Genomic DNA, 21993 nt, shown 5'->3' on the forward strand with positions numbered 1-21993 from the left:
TTTTGTTATATTCTTTTTTTTTTCTTTGTAGGGACATAGTTCTCAAACTGCTTCAATATGAGGCATCAACAAATGTAGCAGACAATAAAGGTTATTTTCCTATTCACCTGGCTGCCTGGAAGGGAGATGTGGAAATTGTGAAGATTCTTATTCATCATGGACCATCACATTCCAGAGTCAATGAACAGGTATATTTGTCAAATATTTGCTTATGCTATGATTTTTCTAGAGTTTTGCGAAGGCAAAGTCACATTGAAAAATTGATGATTTCTATGTTTACCCTGTCCAAGACCTTTCCACTGCTGAATTTCCTAAAGGAGAAATTTGAAAAATTCTTTGGCATTTGTATATGGTACATTGACACTAAGTTGGGCATTTGTAAAGATATTTGTTAACAAAAAAATCCCATGGGGAGGTAGTTGTAACATTTCTGCCTGCCTTACATAAGCATCTATTTTATAATTATTGACTGTTTAAAGATAGAACAGAATTCACATTTGTAATGTTAATTAGTTTTTCTTAATACAATTTAAAATGCTAAGACAATGATGAGAGCTGTCATTTGCATAATTCCTTCCATTTACATAGCACTTTCACATTAAGTACAATTTTGTGAACTAAAATACAGAATACAGTGTATATATTTGCTAGTCACATATTAAATTAAAAATTTGCTGTGTGTATATATATGCACATTTGCCCAGAGTAAGTTGAGTAAAACACAGAAGCAGGATAATACTGATAAAGTCAAAATATTTACAAGTACATAGTATCTATCTTACATATAATGGATGTATTTAAGAAGTAATGCCATTCTCAGTATTCTGAATAAATAAGACCACAGATTCTAGCAAGTAAAATACAGTCTCCTAGTACACTATGATAACAAACATCTTGAGCTCTGCATGCCCCCTACTGTTCCCATTTTGTAAAACTATATTTGAAAACCAGCATGCAGGCCAACAACTGAATTACAAACATGGCATTAAGCTCCAGGTTGGCTGTTGTCCAATATCAATGCAAGTAGGTTACTCTGGGGCAAGCATATCTAATAAAGTACAATTAGCATATTGTTCAAATGGATACAGACTTTGCAGACCTTTGAATGAAATTCAGATTAAAGAATAAAAAGTAACACTTGCTAGCTGTAAACCCCCTTGGGAAGAAAAATATTTTTTTTCCTCACATCAAAACACAGTTGTATAAAAAACTAAACAGGGAAAATGTTTTATTAATTAGGAAAATATCTTATTAATATTTATCACAATAAAATTTCTATATTTACAGATTATAAAATGTGGAGTGTTTTTTGTGAGAGTACAGTTATGAATTAATCTTTAAAAAATGACAGATATGGCTATCTTTATCAACGGATCATACTAAAAGGATATTTATGAGAATACTGTCTGTTCCTCAGAAAACCAAGTTAAAAGATTGTGGGATGAGCCATCTGGTGGTTATTCTTAAAACTGTCTGAATGCCCCAAAACACGCCTGAAATAATAAGATGGAAAAACAATCCAAGGTTAAATAAGGGAATGCTAATTTCTACAAACAAAATATTTTTAAAATGAGTGAAAATAAAAAAAACATTTTGAATTCACTTATATTTTTATAAGTTGAAGATTTAAATGGCATGTAACTGTAATGGTTGGTGTGTTTAAAGACAAATACTTGTTTTCTGTGGTATTGAACGGATCAATTAAAATATTAAAAAAAATTTTTTTTGAGCAGATTGGACTTCAAAATTCTTTTTTCACTTCTGTTGCTTTATTTTGTGTTTTTTATTGGAAACAAGTTGAAATCTATTGAGATTTTTAATACCATGCTTTCAGTATTTTTTGTTTACTATTATGTATATACTCCTTTAGTGCTGATGTAGTTCTCTTATTCAGTGTCATTTTTCCTAAAAGTTTCTGATGTGGGAATTTTATTTTCATAGGTAAAATTTGACCTTAGCTTTGTTTCTTTTTTTCCCCCCTGAATGGGACAGAAATATGCTAATTGATTATAAACCTTTATGTATAAGCAATAGAGGGAAGGAATAAAAATGGTAATTAACATTTATTGAGATTTATAACAAGACACTGCACTAAGCACCTTTACCTGTAATATGTTATTTAATTAATTCCCACAATTCTCTGAAGTGATTTTATCACTCCCATTTTATAGATTAGGAAATCACGCTCAATAAAGCTAAAGAACTCATCAAAGTCCATGTTACTGAGTGACTAAAACTGAGACTTGGACTCCAGTCTCTATAATTCCAGAGCCCTCCATAATAGCACATTGCTATTGTCATCATAAATTCTCTCAGCTATGGAGTGTTTACTATATGCCAGGCATTATGCAGACTACTTCATCTACATTATCTTTCTAAGCTCTACCACAGCCTGATGAGATAGGTATTAATTACTGTTCCTACTTTATGTACAGGAAACCACCTTAGAGAGATTAAGTAACTTGCCCACAATATCACAACTACTAAGGAATGCAACCAGTATTTGAACTCAGGTGTTTCTGATCCAAAGCCCAAGCTTTTAACCAGTAATACAGCATGTTATGATGTTAAAATACATATAATTATCAGGGTTTTATTCTGATTTCTGAATGTTATCTTTGGTTTCTAATATAGCTTTCTTTAAAAATAATTCTGTCTTAACATTTTAATATTTAAAGTTTGTAAGGCATTTTCCTGTATGTTATCTCTTGATTTATAAACTATGCTGTGAAGTTTATAGGGAAGGTAATATTTAATTTTACAGTAAGATAGGTTCAGAGAAACAGAGTGATTTACTCTTGCTAATAAGTGCATGTTAGTGCTTCAACCTAGATCACCATTTTATAGTGCTCTAGAATTAGTGGTCAATTTAGGGTGACATAATTTTGAAAACAAAGTGGACTCTGTCTTGATTATAGTTTTTATAGTTGCCACATCCTTCCTATCTTTTGTCAACTGATTTATTATTTCCATTTTTCTGATATGTATGTTTTCAATTTATATTTCTCTGTATATTCATTCCTCCCACCCCTTCCACCTTCTCCTCCTCTTTTTCTTTTTGCTTTAACATTAGGGCAAAAACCAGAGAAGCCTAATCTCATAAGTGTATTCTTGTGCCATTCACCAAAACTGAAACCCGACTAGTGTTAGATAGTTTCCATTACTTTTACTTTGAAGTAAGACTTTTGGTAAATAGCTTTTGTTAACCAGTTTCATACTGCCACCCATTGTCTGAAAGTGTCCTAATTTTTCAGAGAATGCCCATCTGTTAAAAAAGAAAGAATTCAAAACCGTTTAAGAATGCTTAGTGTAGACATACTAGCCGTTACTAGGTAGTGCTTTATCACAGCCTATTTATTTCAAATTGAATTTCCTTAGACCACTAGCGAGTATGGACACGAGTATATAACCACATGTCTTTTATAAGGTACAACAGTTGTGGTCTTCATTGATGTGACAATTCAAGTATGTGTTGGATATTATGGATGAACTCTATGAATATTTTCTTCTGAGTAGGTCTTGAGTGTTTCACATAATTTTTTTCTTGAGATGTGAACAGTGATAATTGGAGTTAATAGAAAAGTTTCATCTTTGCACTTATAATTTCCTCGGCTAAAGCCTTTGCAAAGGTAGAGAGGTCTTTGAGGAATTATTTCATAATTTGCTTTTATTTTTCTTAAAGAGGTTGCCTTGCAACTGGGTTCAGTTTTCTCCATTTTAACATTTTTTATTCTGCTAAAGTTCTAGGAAAATCTCATTGATTTTCAAATGAAACACTTAGAAGCTACACATGTACTACTGTGATACTCCTGATAAACTTGTCTGAATATAGATGTAGGTCTGCCTCTCAATCCATAATTATATTTGAAAAAGATATGGTTTAATCTTAGGGCCAGTGTATCTTCATTCTCTTTGCAAAAGAAGCAATGATTTGTACTTAAATGGAAAATAAAGTGAAAGTTAATTTGAGAAGCCTTTCTGTAAATCTTTCATTATCAAAGAATTTACTGTCTCAACTGTCTTCTGGAAAGCCAGTCTGTTAAAAGTATGTTGTAATTTTATAAATCTCTCTCATTAACAAATATCACAGAGACATGATGCACAGTGGAGATAACATTGACCATCTGGGCCCAGCAGGGCCACTGACTAACATGGTTAAATCATTTATCACTCTTGGAAATTGGAATATATAATGTATGGAAAATTTTGATTTTTCCATTTGAAGTGATAAAGATAAAATGGGATTTTTGGGTGGTAATGATATGATGTAATGAATTGATACGTACTTTTCATATACATATAGATACTTTTATCAAATATAAAATTCTGTAAGATACTTACTAAAACAGATAAATCTTAAACTTAGATTTTCAAAGCATCTCTGATTTTAAATTACCATGTTTGGATTTTGATAAAGAATTGAATTTCTGAAAACTTGCAATTTGTTCTTGTCTCTATAGAACAATGAAAATGAAACTGCCCTACACTGTGCAGCTCAGTATGGGCACTCAGAAGTTGTTGCTGTTCTCCTAGAAGAGCTCACTGACCCTACCATCAGGAACAGCAAGCTGGAAACTCCTTTGGACCTGGCAGCTCTCTATGGACGGCTTAGAGTGGTCAAAATGATCATCAGTGCGCATCCTAACTTAATGAGCTGCAACACTCGAAAGCATACACCACTACACCTCGCTGCACGCAACGGTCATAAAGCAGTTGTTCAAGTGCTGCTGGAAGCAGGGATGGATGTGAGCTGTCAAGTGAGTCTTCTTTGAGCTATGCTTCAAAAGCAGTAATGCTCTTGCTTTGCTTTAAGATACAGATGCTAAAACTTACATGAGGAAATCTTACCATTTTTTAATAAAATTATCCACAACTATTTTTGTAGCTGTTAAACTCAAGGTGTTATGGAAATGACAGGCCAGCCAAGAAACAAGCACCACTCGGAGGGTTGGAGTACTCAGATTTATTATGCCGTCGGGCTCAGAGGGCTTCTGCTCTGAAGCTCTGAGCACCTCCAAGATGTGTGCATGAGGTTTTACAGGGTTAAGTACAAGCTTGGGGGTATTTGGCCAATAGACACAGAACAGCTTTAGCAGCAGCATTATCACGAAAGTGGAGGGAGGCAGCAAACCAACATGTCAAGGCCAAATATGTTTCTCTGAAAATCCAGCTGGCTAGCAAAACAACATGAGCAGGGAATCAGCAAACCGACACTTATTAACTTAGATTTATGGGTTAGCCCAGCAGAACTCAGATCAGTAGTCCGACACTTGTTACACTTAGATTTGCGAGTAGGCCCAGCCAGGCTTTTCCTTCACAAAGGTACTGTGCCACACACTATTGGGAAACATGAAGAGACATAAGGCATAAGCTCTAAACTTATTCTAATTTGAGGGATGTACACATGAAAAGTTATTACTAGATGACAGCTGTGTGTGGTATTGTTAGTAATTATTTCCTTTCTCCCAGTATCTAGCATACAGCCTGACATACATTAAGAATTCAAAGTTGAATGAAAGGAAGAAAGAAAGAAAAGAGACAAAATTCACTTAAACACTTTTGAGTATGTACTTTGTGTTTATATGTTGACACATTTAGAATCCAATTCTCATGGCTGTCCTGTGGGGTTGAGAGCTATTAAGCTCCAGTTCACAAATAAGGACTCAGTTTCAAAGACTTAGGAAACTTGCCTAAGGACACAAAGCTGATAAACCCAGAATGTAAATTTAGACTTACTGATTAAACTCCAGGCCTCTTTCCACAATAATACACTGTCTATGCATGACTAATGAAGGAAAGATCATTATGCCTAAGGGCAATAAGAAAAAATTTACTGGAGAGGTGTAATTTGAGTTGAGCTTTGAAGGACAGAGAACATTTGGATGGATTTTGTCTTTCTACAAGGAAAAGCAGCCAGCTTTTATTATCTGTCTCAAGTTAGCCCTAGCTCCATGGTTAGCTTTATTTTTTCTTTTTAACCATTTTTTCCTTTTATGACTGTTTATTGGCTCCCAAGTCACTGGCAAGAATACTCACCTTCCAGAGACCCTTTTGGTCCGGGGTTAATTGTAAATCAGTTAAGTGACTCTGCCTTTGGGATTGAATGGTTGTTGCCTGGGGTAATGGGTGAGACTGCTATGTGTCTTTCATGATCCGGCAGGCCATCTTGGGCTTGTTCACATGGCAGTAGTATGGTTTTGTGTGTGTGTGTGTGTGTGTGTGTGATAGAGAGAGACAGAGAGAGAGAGAGAGATTGCTTTTTTAAAAGTCTTAGACCTTCCAATTCTAGGTTTCAGGCTGACACCCTGAATCAGAATTTTCCTTAGACCTTTGCCTGTGTTATTTAATTGTTTAGATATTTTTAATATATTTTCTTAATTTCATATTTATTCTACTTTGGCAGCCTTGAAAATAAGCACAAGAATTTTTTTCTAGCCCTCATATTTAAAAAAAAAACACTTTGTTCTCAAAGGGGTATTGAAATTAGATAGATACATGTTTACTATTTACTGTAGTGACTAACAAATTTCTTTTCTTAAAGTATTGTCGACTAAAATAAACGTGCAGCCTAAAAGTTGAGAGTTCTGTTTTATTTGGCGAGAGGACTTGAGCCTGGATGACAGCCTCTCATATCGCCCTGAGGGACTGCTCCAAAGAGGTAGGGGAGGTGGAGCTAGGATACATAGGAGCTTTACAACAAAGACCAGGTAGTTGGAACAATAAAAGGTTACTTGTTATCTAAAGAAAACCAGGCATCTCAAGTTAAAGAATTTAGTGCTTTTCTGTGTATGGGAGGAAGCAAACATTTGGGCTCATTGAATTCATTCCTTTGACAAGCACCTAGCTATCTAGGGCCAGTATCTTGTCCTTTATTATTCTGAGTCCCCTCAGGGTGCACCATTGTGAGTGGCTGCAGAGGTTGGGTTGCAGGCTTGTCTTCACTGTGGGGGGTGGCAGCAGCAGTTGATGACTTGATGGCTTCAGCATTCTTTGTTTACTGATTAGGGTTTGCAGTATTTTTCGTTCACAGTATGTTTAATGATAAGCTAGACATTTATTGTCTAAATGTTGAATTTCTCTAATCTAGGTTTATTGCTTTCATAATATTTCTGAAATTTTTCTAAACTTTATTGCACAGACTGCATTATAACCAAGGGCTTTCACTGGGACTGAGATCAGAACTCACTTCATGATCATGGCCAAGATCTTTTCATGTTTTGTACTAGATGACATGACTAGAAAAGAAAGAGTTGGGATTCAACTTTATAAATGTATATGGTATATCTTTTTTAATGCAAAACACTATATTTTGTGCTTTTGGAGAATTAAAGATAAAAAAAGATCTCTGCCCAAAATTTAGTGGAGGACACAAAAACTTGAAAGAATAACTTCTATACATGACATATTAAAAAAAATGCTAGGACAAAGTGCTATTAAGATGCAAGTGAGGAAAATACAGGCTTTGTTGGGGGACACCACAGGCTGGTGTCACAGGTGGTAAAAGAATTTACCAAAGACGAAGAATGAAAATAGAAAAGGAGTTTTTTAGGTTACACTGCCATAGACAACTGTGGGCCACACAGACGAAAGGGGTCTGTGTGAGCACCGAGGGTTGGTTATTGAGGTCTTTTACGGGTAAAGGGTTGATGAATACAATGGGTTGGGGGCTGTGTTGTGCACAGTTCTCTGATTGGTTGTAGGTGAGGTAACAAATTTAGGGTCCATGAATGGGGTTGTGGGGTTAATGACTCTGATAAGGTGGAGGCGTGGGCTGAAACAAACCAGCCTGAGGTATCGTGAGATTAGGCATTACCTGGGGCTATTAGCTTGTTAGGGCAAACACACCCAATAAAGAGTGTACTTTATCTTTTGAGAAATCTCAGGCAGACTTGTGAGAACCTAGGAATAGGGGTCCTTGGACTTTGAAGGAAGTCAGTTGACCCTACAAGCTTTAAGAGGGAGAACTTGGGAGGACGTTGATAGATAACGTTTGTAGATGACTTTGAAAGTCTAAAAGGACTTTGAATTTTTGGTGTAATTTAGCTTGCAGATGTGGATTATTTGACTAAACGAGTGTTTCAAAATATGGAATTTTGAATACTTTTAAATGGGGTATATACCTTCTAAGGTCCCAGTCTCTCTCTACCCTCATATCATTGCCAGACTCATTCCTTTAGTTTTCTCCTTGGCAACTCAAAGCATTTGGGTGTGTTACTCATATGTCAGATGAAAGGGACACAGTTTAGTTTAGTCTACTATGAAAACTTAATCAGAGGCATCAGGGCAGGTACCTGAGCAGGATTGGCTACGTTTTGGTTGCTCTACCTCTTTCATTAATGTTCATTCCGTGATTTCATCTTGAAGGTTTACTGAAAGTACAGCTGACAACGTATTTCCAAAAAATATCTTAGTGACTTGAATCTTCCATTAGATATAGTTAGCCTTTGTTGAGTTTTTGATTTTATTATTACTGCTTTCTTCATAGAAAACACTTTTGGGCGGTCTCATTGCCCGTTTTTGGTGAATATTCAACTTTATTATGTTATTCAAATTAATTGTCACCTAGTTTTCCCATCAGATTCACCACAAAATTTTTTAATAATTAAATTTGAAGTAGATATTTGTTGATATTCTCATTGGCTGAGAGTGAACAATACCAGACAGTAACCTTAAACTGTTTCAGTGGCTTTAAGATTCATTAATTTGCTCTAATTAATCAGTTGAGAGTTAACAGTATTAAAGATAATCCCATTTGGCAAATTACAGTAATACACATTTCGACTTCATTACATTCAAGTTATTATGAATAATTCTTTAAAATTTACAGATGGCTTTGAAGGATTTTGTCTTTTCCTTTAATTGCAAATATTTTAAAAGGCAGCACTTTTGTTAGTATTTTTTGTAGAAGTTTTATTTTCTGCTTCATTTCTCTCTGAGACATTTTGAGTTATAACACACATTTGAACTAGTGAACAAAATAATTTAATTCCTGTTTGGGTGAATTACAAAGTAGATTTACTTATAAATCCTTTAGTATTAAAAAATTTCTTCATAAAGAAAATCAGTCATATTAAGATATTAAGAAAGTAGGGTTTAATTGGCAAGATTCTCTTGAAATTAGCAATTATTTTTATGGATTTCAAACCTGATTTTGGGTAACTAGGTAGTGTTAGTGTCATATTATGCTAGTGCTTTAACTGTGTGCATTTCTTATGTTTCTCTTGTTAAAACTTGAAGTTACATAATTAGCATAATAGTAAGCCAATTGGATTTTGTATAAATGTTAAAGGAAATGAAAGTAAAATTATAGAAAATTAATATTGAAGAGTATAAGTTACCATGCTAGGAGCTGTTAAGGTGCAAATCTGAGTAAGGTACAGTTTTTGTTCTCAAAGTACGTATAGTGGCAGGAGACATATGTGCTTAAATGGATAGATTACATTTTATTTTCATTCCTTCCCTATAAACTTTTACATTGAAACTTTATAACTCTGTTACTCCCTGGTAGCTTTTGCCACAGTACTGCTGTACAACAGACACAGAAATCTCAGATATTAGTAGGCAGTAGCATTTTTTTCTCATTCATAAGTTTACAGGCCAGCTAGGGAAGCTTTATTTCATGGTGTAAGTTAGTCTGTGCAGCTCTGCACAGTGTGTTTATTATCTTCCTCCTGGAACTAGCCAGGGCTTGGCCTAAGCCCAAGCAAGCAAGCACATTTTGGGCCTCTGCTTGCATCATATCAGCTCTATCCATTGGCTAAAGCAAGCCCCAAATCAATGGATAGGGTTATGGGCTCCACCCAAATAAGTGCAGAGAGCTGCAGTGTCATATGGCAGAGGGCATACAAAAGGAGTGGCCAGTAGTGTAATCTGTCATGTCCCTATTCAGTGATAAACTGCTCTCATCTTCCTGATCTCTAAGCATCAGAGTGTCCCAGGGCTTAATACTCAGACCTCTTTTCTTCCCTGTCTGTACTTATTTCCTAGTTGACTTCATCCAGTCTCTTGGCTTCAAATGACATCTTTATCTAACAATAAAAAGTTTATTCATTCATTCTGGACCTCACCCTGAACTCTAAATTAGGCGTATAATTGTCTGCTGAACTTATCTATTGGATACTAATGGGCATACAAACTCAACATTTCCAAAACCAAGTATTTAGCCTCCATAACCCTTTTTCCCCAGATTTGCCCATCTTCCAGTCTTTCCCATTTCAGCAAATGGCAGCATTGTTTGGCTGTTTGGCTTCAAAACTTTAGAGTTTCTTTCACATTTTACATTTGGTTCCTCATAAAATCCTATTGACTTTGTGCTCAAACTGTATCTAGAATTTCAGTACTTTTTATTCCCTTCACTACTACCACCAGAGCCTAAGTCTTGATTATCTTTTGCCTCCTAACTGGTTTCCCTGCTTCTTCCTTTGCCTTTGTATTAGTCTGTTTGGGCTTCCATGACAAAATACCATAGACTGGGTGGCTTAAACAACACAAATATTTTTTTATCACAGTTTTGGAGACTAGGAAGTCCAAGATCAAGGTTCTGGCTGATTTGATTCATGGTGAGAGCTTATAGATGGCTGCCTTCTCACTGGGTACTCACATGGCCTTTCTTCTGCACACAAATGGAGAGACAAAGAGAGCTCTCTGATGTTTCCTCCTCCTCTTATACGGACACCAGTCTCATCGACTTAAGACCTCATTTAACCTTAATTACTTCTTTAAAGACCCTATCATCAACTGTAGTCATATTGAGGTTTAGGGCCTCAATTTTGAATTTGGGGGGACATAAACATTTGGTCCATGTTATAGATGCCTTCAGTCTATTTTCAACAAAGCAGCCAGAGTGATCCCATTATATGAAATCAAGTTATATTACTTTTTTATTTTTCTCAAAAACCTTCAGTGGTATTCCATCTCACTCAGATAAAAAGCCCAAACTCCTTACAGTGACTGACAGGGTCTAATCTGACCTGGTCTGACTCTCTCTCTGAAGCTACCTCCTGCTGCTCTTTGCCATTTTTCACTTAGCTTAAGCCACAGTGGCCTCCTTGCTTTTGCTAGGACACATTGTGTGTGCTCCTGCCTCAAGGCCTTTGCCTTACCAACCTACATGACTTCCTCCTCTATTTTCTTCAGGTATCTGCTCAAATGTCACCTTAATAGGAGGCCATCCCTGACCTATCTCACTCACCACCCCAGTAACTCCTTTTCCTTCCCCTTTGCTGAATCACAGCTTCCCTATCAGAACACCATATCCCTTCCAGCCTTCTCAGGATGGGCTACCTGGCACATGCTACACCAACAAAAATTTTGTTCCCTACCCTCATGGAATTGAAAGCCTGGTCAGGAAGACAGAAAATAAACACTTAAACTAACAAAAATTACAAATTGTAGTAAGTGCTATCAAGGAAACAAACTGGTTCTTGTGATTGAGAATGAAGGATGGGGGAAGCCTCTCTTAGGAGATGACATTTAAAAGGTGCTAGTTCAGAGAAGTGAGAGATTAAGCCATGGAAACAGATGGGTTTACAAGAAGGAAACTTTAGGGAGAAACTGAATAAAGAATATTCAGGGAGTTTCTGAAAAAGAAGTCTGTAAAAAATCAGTTATAAGAGGAATGCCAAGACAGTACAATTACATATAATCAATTCATCCATTCACCATGTATTTATGGAGTGCCTGCTCTGTACCAGGCATTGTCTACTGTGTGCCAGGATATGGCAGTAGTAAAATAGACAAAGATTTTGCCTGCAAAAGGGAAGAGGCTGTTTCATAAAGCGTGGAGTAAGGAAAAGTGAGATATGGGATAAGAACTTGAAGTCATAGCAGGTTCACAGAAAATTTCTTTGGTGGTTTGTTTTGGTAGATAGTGAAAAAGTGTGTATTTCTATGGAGAGTGGAAGGACCAATGAAGAGACTGAAATTGAAAGCGTAAGAGAAGTGGTGAGATACTTCATGAGCAAAACTCAGGAAGCAGAAAGTGATAGAATAAAGAGCACAACTGGAAGATTAGCTTTAAGGAGGGGAATGGGTATTTCTTCTGAAACAGAGTGAAGGAAGACAGGAAAGGTAAAGAGAGTGGCTAGAAGTCCCTAGTTAAATAGGAGGAGAGGTCTTCTTTCAAATAGGAAAAATGGTATTTCTGAATTTTTTGAAGGCATATATTCCTCTTATGCCATTTATCCCCAGTCTAAACCTTCACATAATGTTTTTCTAGGTTCTTGTTTTGGGACAGCCTTCTCTGGACACATTCCAATCTGTCAACATTCCTGTGAAAGTTTAGTATCCACACTTGAACACAGTACTCTAGATACAGTCTGAGCTAATGTAGGATACAAAAGAACTGTTGCCTCTCAAGTTTTTTAGACATCATTTATTGGTTTACAAAGGCTAGAATGTTCTTATCTTTTCAGTTCTTACCTTTTATCCAAGAGATGCCTGCATGGTTAATTGGTACCAGCCAGGGCATCAGGGGTTGTTACCTCTGAGTTAAATGCCATTATCATTGGCTTTTCTTTTTCCCCCATCAAGGTTATTTTTACTCACTGATCGTTACTTCTTGCAGTGGTAGTAGGTCTTGTTTCCCTTGTGTACTCTGCTACTTGTGCTATTTTCTTCTGACTATCACCAAAGTCCTGTTTTATATCTTGTCATAATTGTTCTATTTATTTTCTCCTTTAACAAAGAATTGGTGTTCCTTTATCTGGTTATTCTCTTTTGCAAGCTTCAGAAGGGCTATGGTCAGAGTGTTAAATTTGGAAGGGGGAACCAGCAGGCAAGCTCTGACATCTTCACATCCCCTTTCTCTCTGCTATTTTAACACTCTGGTGGAATACATATCCCCAGAGTCATTTTAAAACATCTAGAAATTCTGGCTATCATGGAAATACATACAGCCAAAAACAAAAAGAAAGCTAAAACCCAGGGATTAAAACAGGAAAGTCCTCTTCTCTCCTTTTCCCCTTCCCTACCGCTTGTTTTGTTTTTCTCAGCTTTGGTGCTGCTGAGTCTTAACTTTAATAGACATTGCCAGTCAATGAGAGAGTTTTTTTTTGCTTTCATCAGCAATTCATCATTAAGATATATATCATTTCAGTTATTCTCACTCAGCCATTTTCATCACTAATTGTGTTTGGAGTTTTTTTTTTTTTCTTTCCTGAAAGGTGCTGAGATGTTGTGAGTGCTTCATATCTATTTACTGGATAAATTTTGAAGGGTTATTATATTATCAGCTGCATAATTGTCTATTTGGAAATTATGTTTATTTTAAATGATTAATTTTTTTTTAAATGGAGAAATTTGATCTGTTGAAAAAGCTGGCCCCAAATTTAGGTTCACTCATTTTAGTGTTACTTATCTGTATACATTCTCCTTGCTTGTAGAATGTTTTGGACTAAGTATTATTTTATGTAAACACAGCTTTTCAAAGTTTGGCCAGTTATGGATTGTGGATTTGGGGTGGAATTCTGGGATGAATAGAATGATACTAATTTGAATGAGAGTAGTAGACACTGACTCAAGGTAGGGAGTGATAAATTGTAGAATATTATGAAATTAACCTATTTATTTGAAAAGGAAAAGTCCATAGATTTGATACATTTAAATTTTATACTATTTGTGATAATACTGTCATAGCAATAAATAGTTGCTAGTTCCACTGTTTACCTTAAGTTTATGAGAACAATCTATTCCATTTTGACGATTCTGATGTTCTCTTACCAAAGAAGTTAATTACATCAATCTTGGATTTAGAAAAATTGACTGATTTTTCCAGGCCAAAAATATGTTTATCATCTAACCTTTTCTAATTTGATTCAAGGAGTCAGTGTCTCCTTAGCCATTGTATGGAAACACTAGTTCTATTTAACATAGTATTTTTATCTTGAAATAATGGAGACATATGTTTGTAATTTGAAAATATTTACACATATATAATATATATGTTAAATGAATGTTATGCAATATTATATGTTACATAAATATTACATATATGTAATTAAAATATAGTTTTAAAAATAAGTTTTCTAATACCTTTTTTAGTAACAATAATAAAGATAATTTTTGCATTACTTTATAGGTTAATGAAACACTTCAAAAATCTTATTTGTTGTATATATATCTTATTTAACCATCCCAATAACCATATTCAGTTTTTAAAATTTTCCTCATTTCCAGAGTATGAATGAAATATTAAGTGCTTTTCTTAAAATTATTTAGCTACCCAAAGCCAGTCTGCCACTGAAACCTTCCAGGTCCTCTCCATCAACTTCCTCCAGAAGGAGAATTGTTTATTTATGGTGGAGGTTTTATGTTTTGACTGCCTGCAGTAATCCATTTCAGTGTGTACAGTGCTCATTCTTCTGTGTCAGAGTATCTGGGAATCCAAATTAGATTTATGTTACTTATTCTCTTTAGTCACCTCACCAATAGTTCTTGCTTCTGAGATCCTTCTTTCTGAATTGAATCCTACTGAAGTTCTTTCAGTAAGGATCTACAATAACTACTCATTTTTTAGTCTGTCTGAAAATGTCTTTGTTTTGCCCTCAATCTAAGAAGATAGTTTGGCTGGATATAGAATGCTATGTTGGCATTTATTTTCTTTTGACACATGAAGATGTTATACTTTTTTTCTGGTTTTATTGTTTATGCTGAGAAGTCAGCTGTGACCTAATTATTAATTATTTTTAGATGTTTTTTTCTCAGGATATTTTAAAGATACTCTCTTTATTTTAGGTGTTCTATGGTTTCACTGTGATATGTGCAGGAAGTTTTTGTTTTGTTTTGTTTTGTTTTTTTCATTTATCTTGCTTGGTATTTCTAGAATTGAGATTTAGTATCTCACTAATTCTGAAAAGTTCTTAGTGATTGACTATTACTTACCTCTCTCATCTCCTTCTAGAGCTCTTATTAGATATGTCTCAAATCTTCTTACTTATTCTATCCTGTCTTTCACATTTTCAATATCTTGTTTCTTTGAATTATATTATGTACTTTAAAAAATCTACCATCCTGTTCAATACTTTTTTTCCAGCTGTATCTTAGCTGTTATTAAACCTATCTATTTAAAATATGTTTTCCAGAAGTGCTATCTAATTCATTTTCACATCTGGTCAGTTTTGATAGGACTCTTGCTCTTTAGTTATATTTGATATCTTCTTTTAGATCTTTCATCTTATTGATTATATATATATATTTTATATTCTATAGCTGATCATTCTAGTATGTGAAGTTTTTATAGATCTTATTACTTTTTTGTTTCTACTATTTCTTACTCATAGTGACTAATTTTCTTTCTTGTTCAGTCTTTTCTAATTTTGAATTTGTGTTTCTTAGAGCTTTAACTGTTAGAATTCTTGGAACCCTGAGTTTAAAGTGTATTTTTTTAGAGAGGATTTATATAGAGGACTTATATTTGCTTCTGCTAAGCATTTATATTTGTCTCTGGTACAACAAACCTAGAATCACTTTATTCTACATTTTTTAGCTTTGTGGGGCACAGAGATTGTGTTAATTTTTGCCCCAAACCCATGTGAGGGCAGAATTGTGGCTAGGAATTCTAAGGGAGGCAGGATTTATTTCTGTCATTCTAATCTACCAAGAGCTAAGACCTAGACAGACATCCTTACTTTCTCTCTCTATGCAGCAAATTTTTACATCATGTTTTTAATTTCTTTTTTTAATGAAGGCTGTTGTTCTTTAGGGAGTTTAGATTTTTGCAGAAGTCCTCAATATATTCTCTTAGTTTGCTTGACCTTCAGACCTTGCCTCCTGCCCTGTTCCCACTCCCACCTTCAGTGGCTGGTTAAAGCCCAGGTACTAATCTATCAGGAATTGGCAGATTCCCTGAAACAAGTTCTTGTTTCAGTGTTCAACCCCTGGATTTATACTTTCTGTCCCTCTTTCCCTTCCCCAGGCTCTGAGGAATTCTGTTACTTTTCCTTTTCATCCCTACATTTAAAATATCATTTAGTTTTTCAGAATTTTAAGATGTTTTTGTAGGAAGGGTTTTTGTAACAAAAGTCCAAACATTTATGAAAATTTGAAGGAAGTCAAATTAGTAACAAGAAAGTTGATTGAAAAACGCAGAATGAGAGTGAGAAGAGTTGGATTATTTCAAGGAATATTTTTCAGGGAGTGAAAATAATAAAGTACATCTGCCCCACACTGAAATATTATTTTAAGGAACTGAATAAGTTTCTACAACTTCATTTTCCTTCTACACAGTGCTATATATATATATATATATAAATTATTTTCATTTCCATTTTTAATAATATCTATACATATTATACCAGGCAAATTATAAATCCAAGTGCATTTCAGTTATGCCTTTTTGAAGATAAATTCAGGTCACATTGATAGATCGTCAGTGTTTCTTAAGTCTCCTCAACCGTTTATTTATAGACCACTTTAGACTGGGTTAATTATACAATAGGATTTTATTAATAAAAAAGTTTTTACATTATATATTATATAGTGATATTTCTTTTCTGTATTGAGATTAAAATCCCACATTAGAGATCACAGTACAAGGGGATGAAGGTGCCATAATGACACTGTTCATGTTAGCACACACACACACATGCACATGTACACACTGAGGACCTGATAGATGTTTTGAAATTTTTGAGAGAAAAAGAAGTAAAATTTTAAAAACCCTATCATTTGTATAGCTTGAAAAGTTTCTGCTTTGAAATCTTCCTTGATCTTCCTCAAGGCAGAAACCAATCTCTCTCTGCACTAGTCACAGATTCTTCCCTTCCATGCTATGTTCCTTCTTCCCTCTACCTTTTGCCATCAAAATAATTCTTAAATGTCTAAATTTTCAAGGCTCATTTTACCAGGCATTGGGGCTACCATGACAAAAAAGTAGATGTGGTCAACATTTTCACTAAACTTAAAATTTATTAAGGGTGATAGACAACCACATGATTTTATTATGTGGTACTATAAGTGCTATGATGAGGGAAGCTATAGATTGATGTGGAACACACAGAAAAAGCACTAGACTTCAGGGGCCAGTGATACCGTTCTGAATGAAATTATATTTAAGTTAAGATTTGACATATAGTATAGGTCAGTAGTTCTCAATTGTATTACCTATAACCTCAGTTCTACCTGGAAACTTGTTAGAAATAGAAATTCTTGGGCTACCGAAACAGAACCACTCAGGGTGGGGCCTAGAAATCTGGTCAGCAAGCTCTCTGGATGACTCTGATTCATGCTGAAGATTGAGAGCTAATCGTATAAGTGATCGTGAGATAAAGAGGGCTGGCTAGGAGTTCGATCCTGCCAGGCAGAGGGACCAGCTTTTGAGATCCTTAGGGAATAAAACAGAGAATGATACTAACATTAAAAAGTTCAGTATGCCCGGAGCATAAGGCAGAAAGTCTGGGGAGAGTTGGGATGGGCAACAGAGGATATGGGAAGGAAAGCAAGGAAAAGATTGTCCAGGTTTTGTAAGCTACACTGAATTATTTAGATTTCATTTACTGTAAACATTCATTTTACATCTGTCTCCTTAAATAGAATGTAAATGTACAAGGGCCAGGATCCTATTACCATACTTCAGGACACCCCTCGGCTATTCCTGGTGTATAGTTGGTATTTAAGAAATGCATACTGAGTTGAATGAACTCACTGGATACTCTCACAAGCCTCATGAGCTAGGCATTACTACTCTTACTTTATACTTGAGCATAACCAAGGCTAAGAGAAGGTGAGTGGTTTACCAACATAACAAGGTCAAATGGCTAAATAGAAGAAGCAGAGTTGTTTCACAAACTTAAGCTTTTGGATTTTGTGTCTAGAATCTCTATTTTGTTTTATACTACCTTTCTGTCAGAGAGTGCTAAGATTACAGAGAATACATATGAATACATAAAAAGACAGAATTTTTTTTAACCTGTAAGCATTCCTAATGCAATTGTGCTTCTTTTTCTTTCTTTCTTTCTTTTTTTTTCCAGACAGAAAAGGGGAGCGCACTTCATGAAGCAGCTTTGTTTGGAAAGGTGGATGTTGTTCGAGTTCTGTTGGAAACAGGTAACTAACATGTATTTCCATGGAGCTTATCTTTCCAGTTACCATTTATGTTTCAGGTAGACAAAGGAAAATGAGACAATTCCCCACCTCCCCCAGTCATCCTTACTTCTTGCCTTCTAAAGAAGGCAAATTGCAGGTATGTATTCATACTATGTAGAGTTAAGCCTCAGTGTTTAGGGGAAAAAAAACTGACATAATGTGCACCTTCCTTTACACAATAGATACTTTAATAAAAAGCTCTTGGAAATTGCAATTTTATATATTTAAATTTTATGAAAATATATTAGAGAAACTACCAAAAGAAAAAGGAATCTCTGTCTTATATAAGAGGGAGGAATTGATTCCTGTGAAATTATGACAATTGCTTGGTTTATTAAAGAATGTACTACTTTCCCTAGGTTTTTATACTGTGAACTATAGTAAACAAAAATTAGGGTTTCCTGTTCTTAAGGTAAATTCTACTTCTAGTTACTTCATCAATTGAATAGCTATTGTTTGTTAGCTGCAGTGATTTAAAGGGAACCTTTTAGAGGAAAAGCTTTGAAGGAACAATAAAATAGGCTTATTTGTCTTCATATATGTATTATGATTGAAATGAAAGAAAATTGGAATGGAGGTCAGATTTTTTCTTAAGATCAAAAGGCACGGATACAAATTGATGCTTAAATAATTAACGTGAGTCTTTTGTGTTATAGGCTATATTTAATATTTATTTTCGTCAGTAAAAATATTAAATGAAAAATATTGGCAGACTATTGCATTGTGATTATGCTATACAAAGTTAAAATTTCATGTATATTTAACTTTGTTATGTAACACAGTGATATAATAATTAAGGCAACCAATTAAATATGTGCTGGTAACACATTTCCGTATAAATTTAAGCAAATACTTAATTTTGCTGTAATGAACTAACTTTTGAGGCCAGATCCTGAAAACTGGCATTGTTTGTAGTTAGATATTTAGGAAGTTTATAAACTTTTTATTATTTGTAACATTAAAGTAAACTCCTTAGTACAATAAATATTTTCAGAATTAAATAATTCCAAAGGTATTTCAGTTACATACTTAAAGAAGTTCACTCACCAGATGTTTGATGAGTATTGCTGACATTGAGTATAACCTTGCATAAATAAGTATGAAATATGTGACTTTGTATTTGGACAAGCAGTACTTGGACAATAGTTCAAAATAATCCTTTTTTCAACTTTTGTGAATACTCAAATATTCTAAGACTGTTCTTAGAAAAAGCAGTCTTAATGATTGGGTCAGTGCCCTTTAAGTGTTAATTCATCATCAAGAATGTTCCTAATCATTTGTGGCAGTAGACTCCTACTTTCTTTCTTACTAAGATCGTGTGTATGTGTGTGTGTGTAGGGCTTAATTCAAAAAAGAATCACCTTCAGTGCTTGGTCTGTATACTTTTGAATTTAGAGCAGTTGTGTATTGCCACTGTCTTCTGATGACACTCCACTTGTGCACATCTAGTGGGTTTTTCCTTTTCTTTCAGGAATTGATGCCAACATAAAGGATAGCTTAGGTAGAACTGTCTTAGACATTCTGAAAGAACATCCATCTCAGAAATCTCTCCAGATTGCAACTCTCTTACAAGGTAAACAATATGGAATGATGGATGAGTTTCTCTTACAGTTAAGATTAAGTTAAAACTACCTAGTTTTCTCTTGGGTTTTGAGTTAATGTTTACTTTTGAATGAATTTATGATTTGCATTTTTTTCTGGTAGAGTTTTAAACTCAGTAGTAATTAATACCTTTTAAAGTTTTATTTCTGTTTTTCAGCTATGTAGTATTTTTTTAAAAGCTGAAGTATTTTTTCTCTCACTTGACATTAAAACGTCTTTTTAAACCCATGTGATAAATGTGTAGTTAAGAACTTGAAGGAAATAGGGCTGCAAAGTGATGATGATGAAGTATTATCTGACATTTGAATAATGCTTTAAGAGTTTTCAGGGATTTTCTATTATTTTGTCTGATTTCTATAACTGTGTGGTAGGTAAGTCAGATACCGTTATTCTCCCTTTTTACCTGTGAGGGAAACTGAAGCCCCAAGAACCTAAGTGACTTGCTCAAACTCATATACCCTATTCTAAGTGTTAGAGCTGGTGCATAAATGCTGGGTTGACAACAATAAAATTGTACTTAGCTGAAAGAATACAGATTATTTCCTCCCAAATCCAGTAGTACAAGATAATTCAGTCTTGCCAGCCTTTGGTTTATTGATAAAGGTCATTTAAGTCCATTTGTAGTTAGTTGCAGTTATTAGGTTTATTGAAGTTTGGACAGCCATCTAGGTATTACTTTTTCATTTCAGAATTACATACTTCCCTATTTGATCTAAAACTTAAAAAAAAATTTAGACTTATATGCTTTATCTTTCTGCTTGATGATTAGGCCTGTTATGTAGCATATTGCCTTAAACCCCAGGTGCTTGTTTTTTCCTGTGTAGTTAGCCCTTACACTGTTCAGTGGGGATTATCTCCTGCAGTTGTTACGGATTGGCCATGACTGTAACAGAGGGATCAATTTCATTGGATATCAGTTGAGAAGCTGAAGAATAGCTTTGTCCTGCAGGGAGATAGATGAATTAAAACCAAGTTGGGCAGGAGACATTTAGATACAAGAGTCAACAGAGGCCTAAGAGGGGAAAAGAATAGATGCTCTACAGGAGGTCATTATGTTCTTTTCTCCATTTCCAAAGCCTCTCAGGGAGGTTCAAGCCCCTACAATTTTCTTGTCAATAAAGAAGTTAATTGCAAGTGCATATAGAGATAAATCAGAGAAGAATACAAGTATGGCTGTTCATATTAATTCAAATTAAAATCAAATTGAATGAAAGTTGAAAAATAAAAAAGTGGTAGACAATATTTTAAAAAATCTTTTTCCTCTAGGTACTTTGTATTTCATATTGCATTTTGCCTTTAACAGAGCTTTAAAAAATACTGAGACTTGTGCATAACATGTCTTTTGGGAGAAGCAAAATAAATATCATCTATTAAAAAGGGGGCATGACATAATTACAAACATTTTAAACATACTGTATTGGCCCAACGTAAATGGAAATGTTATCACGTAGGAGTAACTCTCTGTGTTCTCTTAAATGGTCAAGGTTCCTTAGATATGCTGATTTATGATGGAGTATTTGAGACTTCTTTGAATTTTTAAAATTATTGTCAAATCATCTACGTTCTTTGCCTTCCTGGTTTTCAAGTCATAGGTACATTTTAAATCTTATGAAAAGTTTATTATTGCAATACAGTCAATTTGTTGTAGATAAAATTACTATTTGTATCATGGAGGAGGATTCAATTTACATAATTACTGCATGGGTCAAAATTTTAATGATAGAGCGCCATAAGTTGCTTTCTTTTCCTAGTAGAATTTGTCTAGTAGAATTGCCCTTAGGTAGAAACTATGTGGATGGTATGAGGACACAAGTAGCATGACAGCACAGTTTCCTAACTTGTTTTCAAGGAAAAAGTTCTTTCTGAATAATGACATGCAAGTAAAAGATACCTATAGGCAGGAATCTTGATTTAAGACAGAGGCTACAAACTAGCCACTGTGGGCTGAATAACAGATATGTTTTGTTTAGATCACATATTTTTGGTTCACACTGTGTTTCTGAAAAAACTGAATTAGCTTTTGGCTTTTAAAAATCTAGGATTTCAGCTAGCACTCCAGAGTTTTGGTTTCTCAAAAAATGCAAGCTTTCGTTTTACTTCATTACCAAACTTTAGATGGGGCACCAGCTCTCTGATTAACCAGGCTCTGCAGGTTTTCTGTTCTTTCTGTAACATTGAGGCTGAATGTTCGTTGACATTTATCCCTGCATTCACATGCTGTTTACTTTATGATTAAGAGAAAAGTGAGATGCTTCCTATATCTATCTGACTTTGCCACTTATTAGCTGTATGAACATGGCCACGTTAATA

At 34.7% G+C, this 21993-nt stretch overlaps 1 protein-coding gene across 5 annotated transcripts in view; it reads left to right on the forward strand.

Annotated features, from left to right (window-relative positions):
• Positions 1-21993, forward strand: part of ANKS1B (ankyrin repeat and sterile alpha motif domain containing 1B) — an 860521-nt gene that overhangs the window by 121114 nt on the left and 717414 nt on the right. For all 5 annotated transcript variants that reach the window (XM_032493560.1, XM_032493561.1, XM_032493562.1 and 2 more), the window contains exons 3-6: positions 32-188; positions 4461-4757; positions 17967-18042; positions 19553-19654. In XM_032493560.1, coding sequence (XP_032349451.1) covers positions 32-188; positions 4461-4757; positions 17967-18042; positions 19553-19654 — 632 coding nt within the window. The remainder of the gene's footprint in view (positions 1-31; positions 189-4460; positions 4758-17966; positions 18043-19552; positions 19655-21993) is intronic.

Source organism: Camelus ferus, chromosome 12, assembly GCF_009834535.1.
Source record: "Camelus ferus isolate YT-003-E chromosome 12, BCGSAC_Cfer_1.0, whole genome shotgun sequence".
NCBI lineage: Eukaryota > Metazoa > Chordata > Mammalia > Artiodactyla > Camelidae > Camelus > Camelus ferus.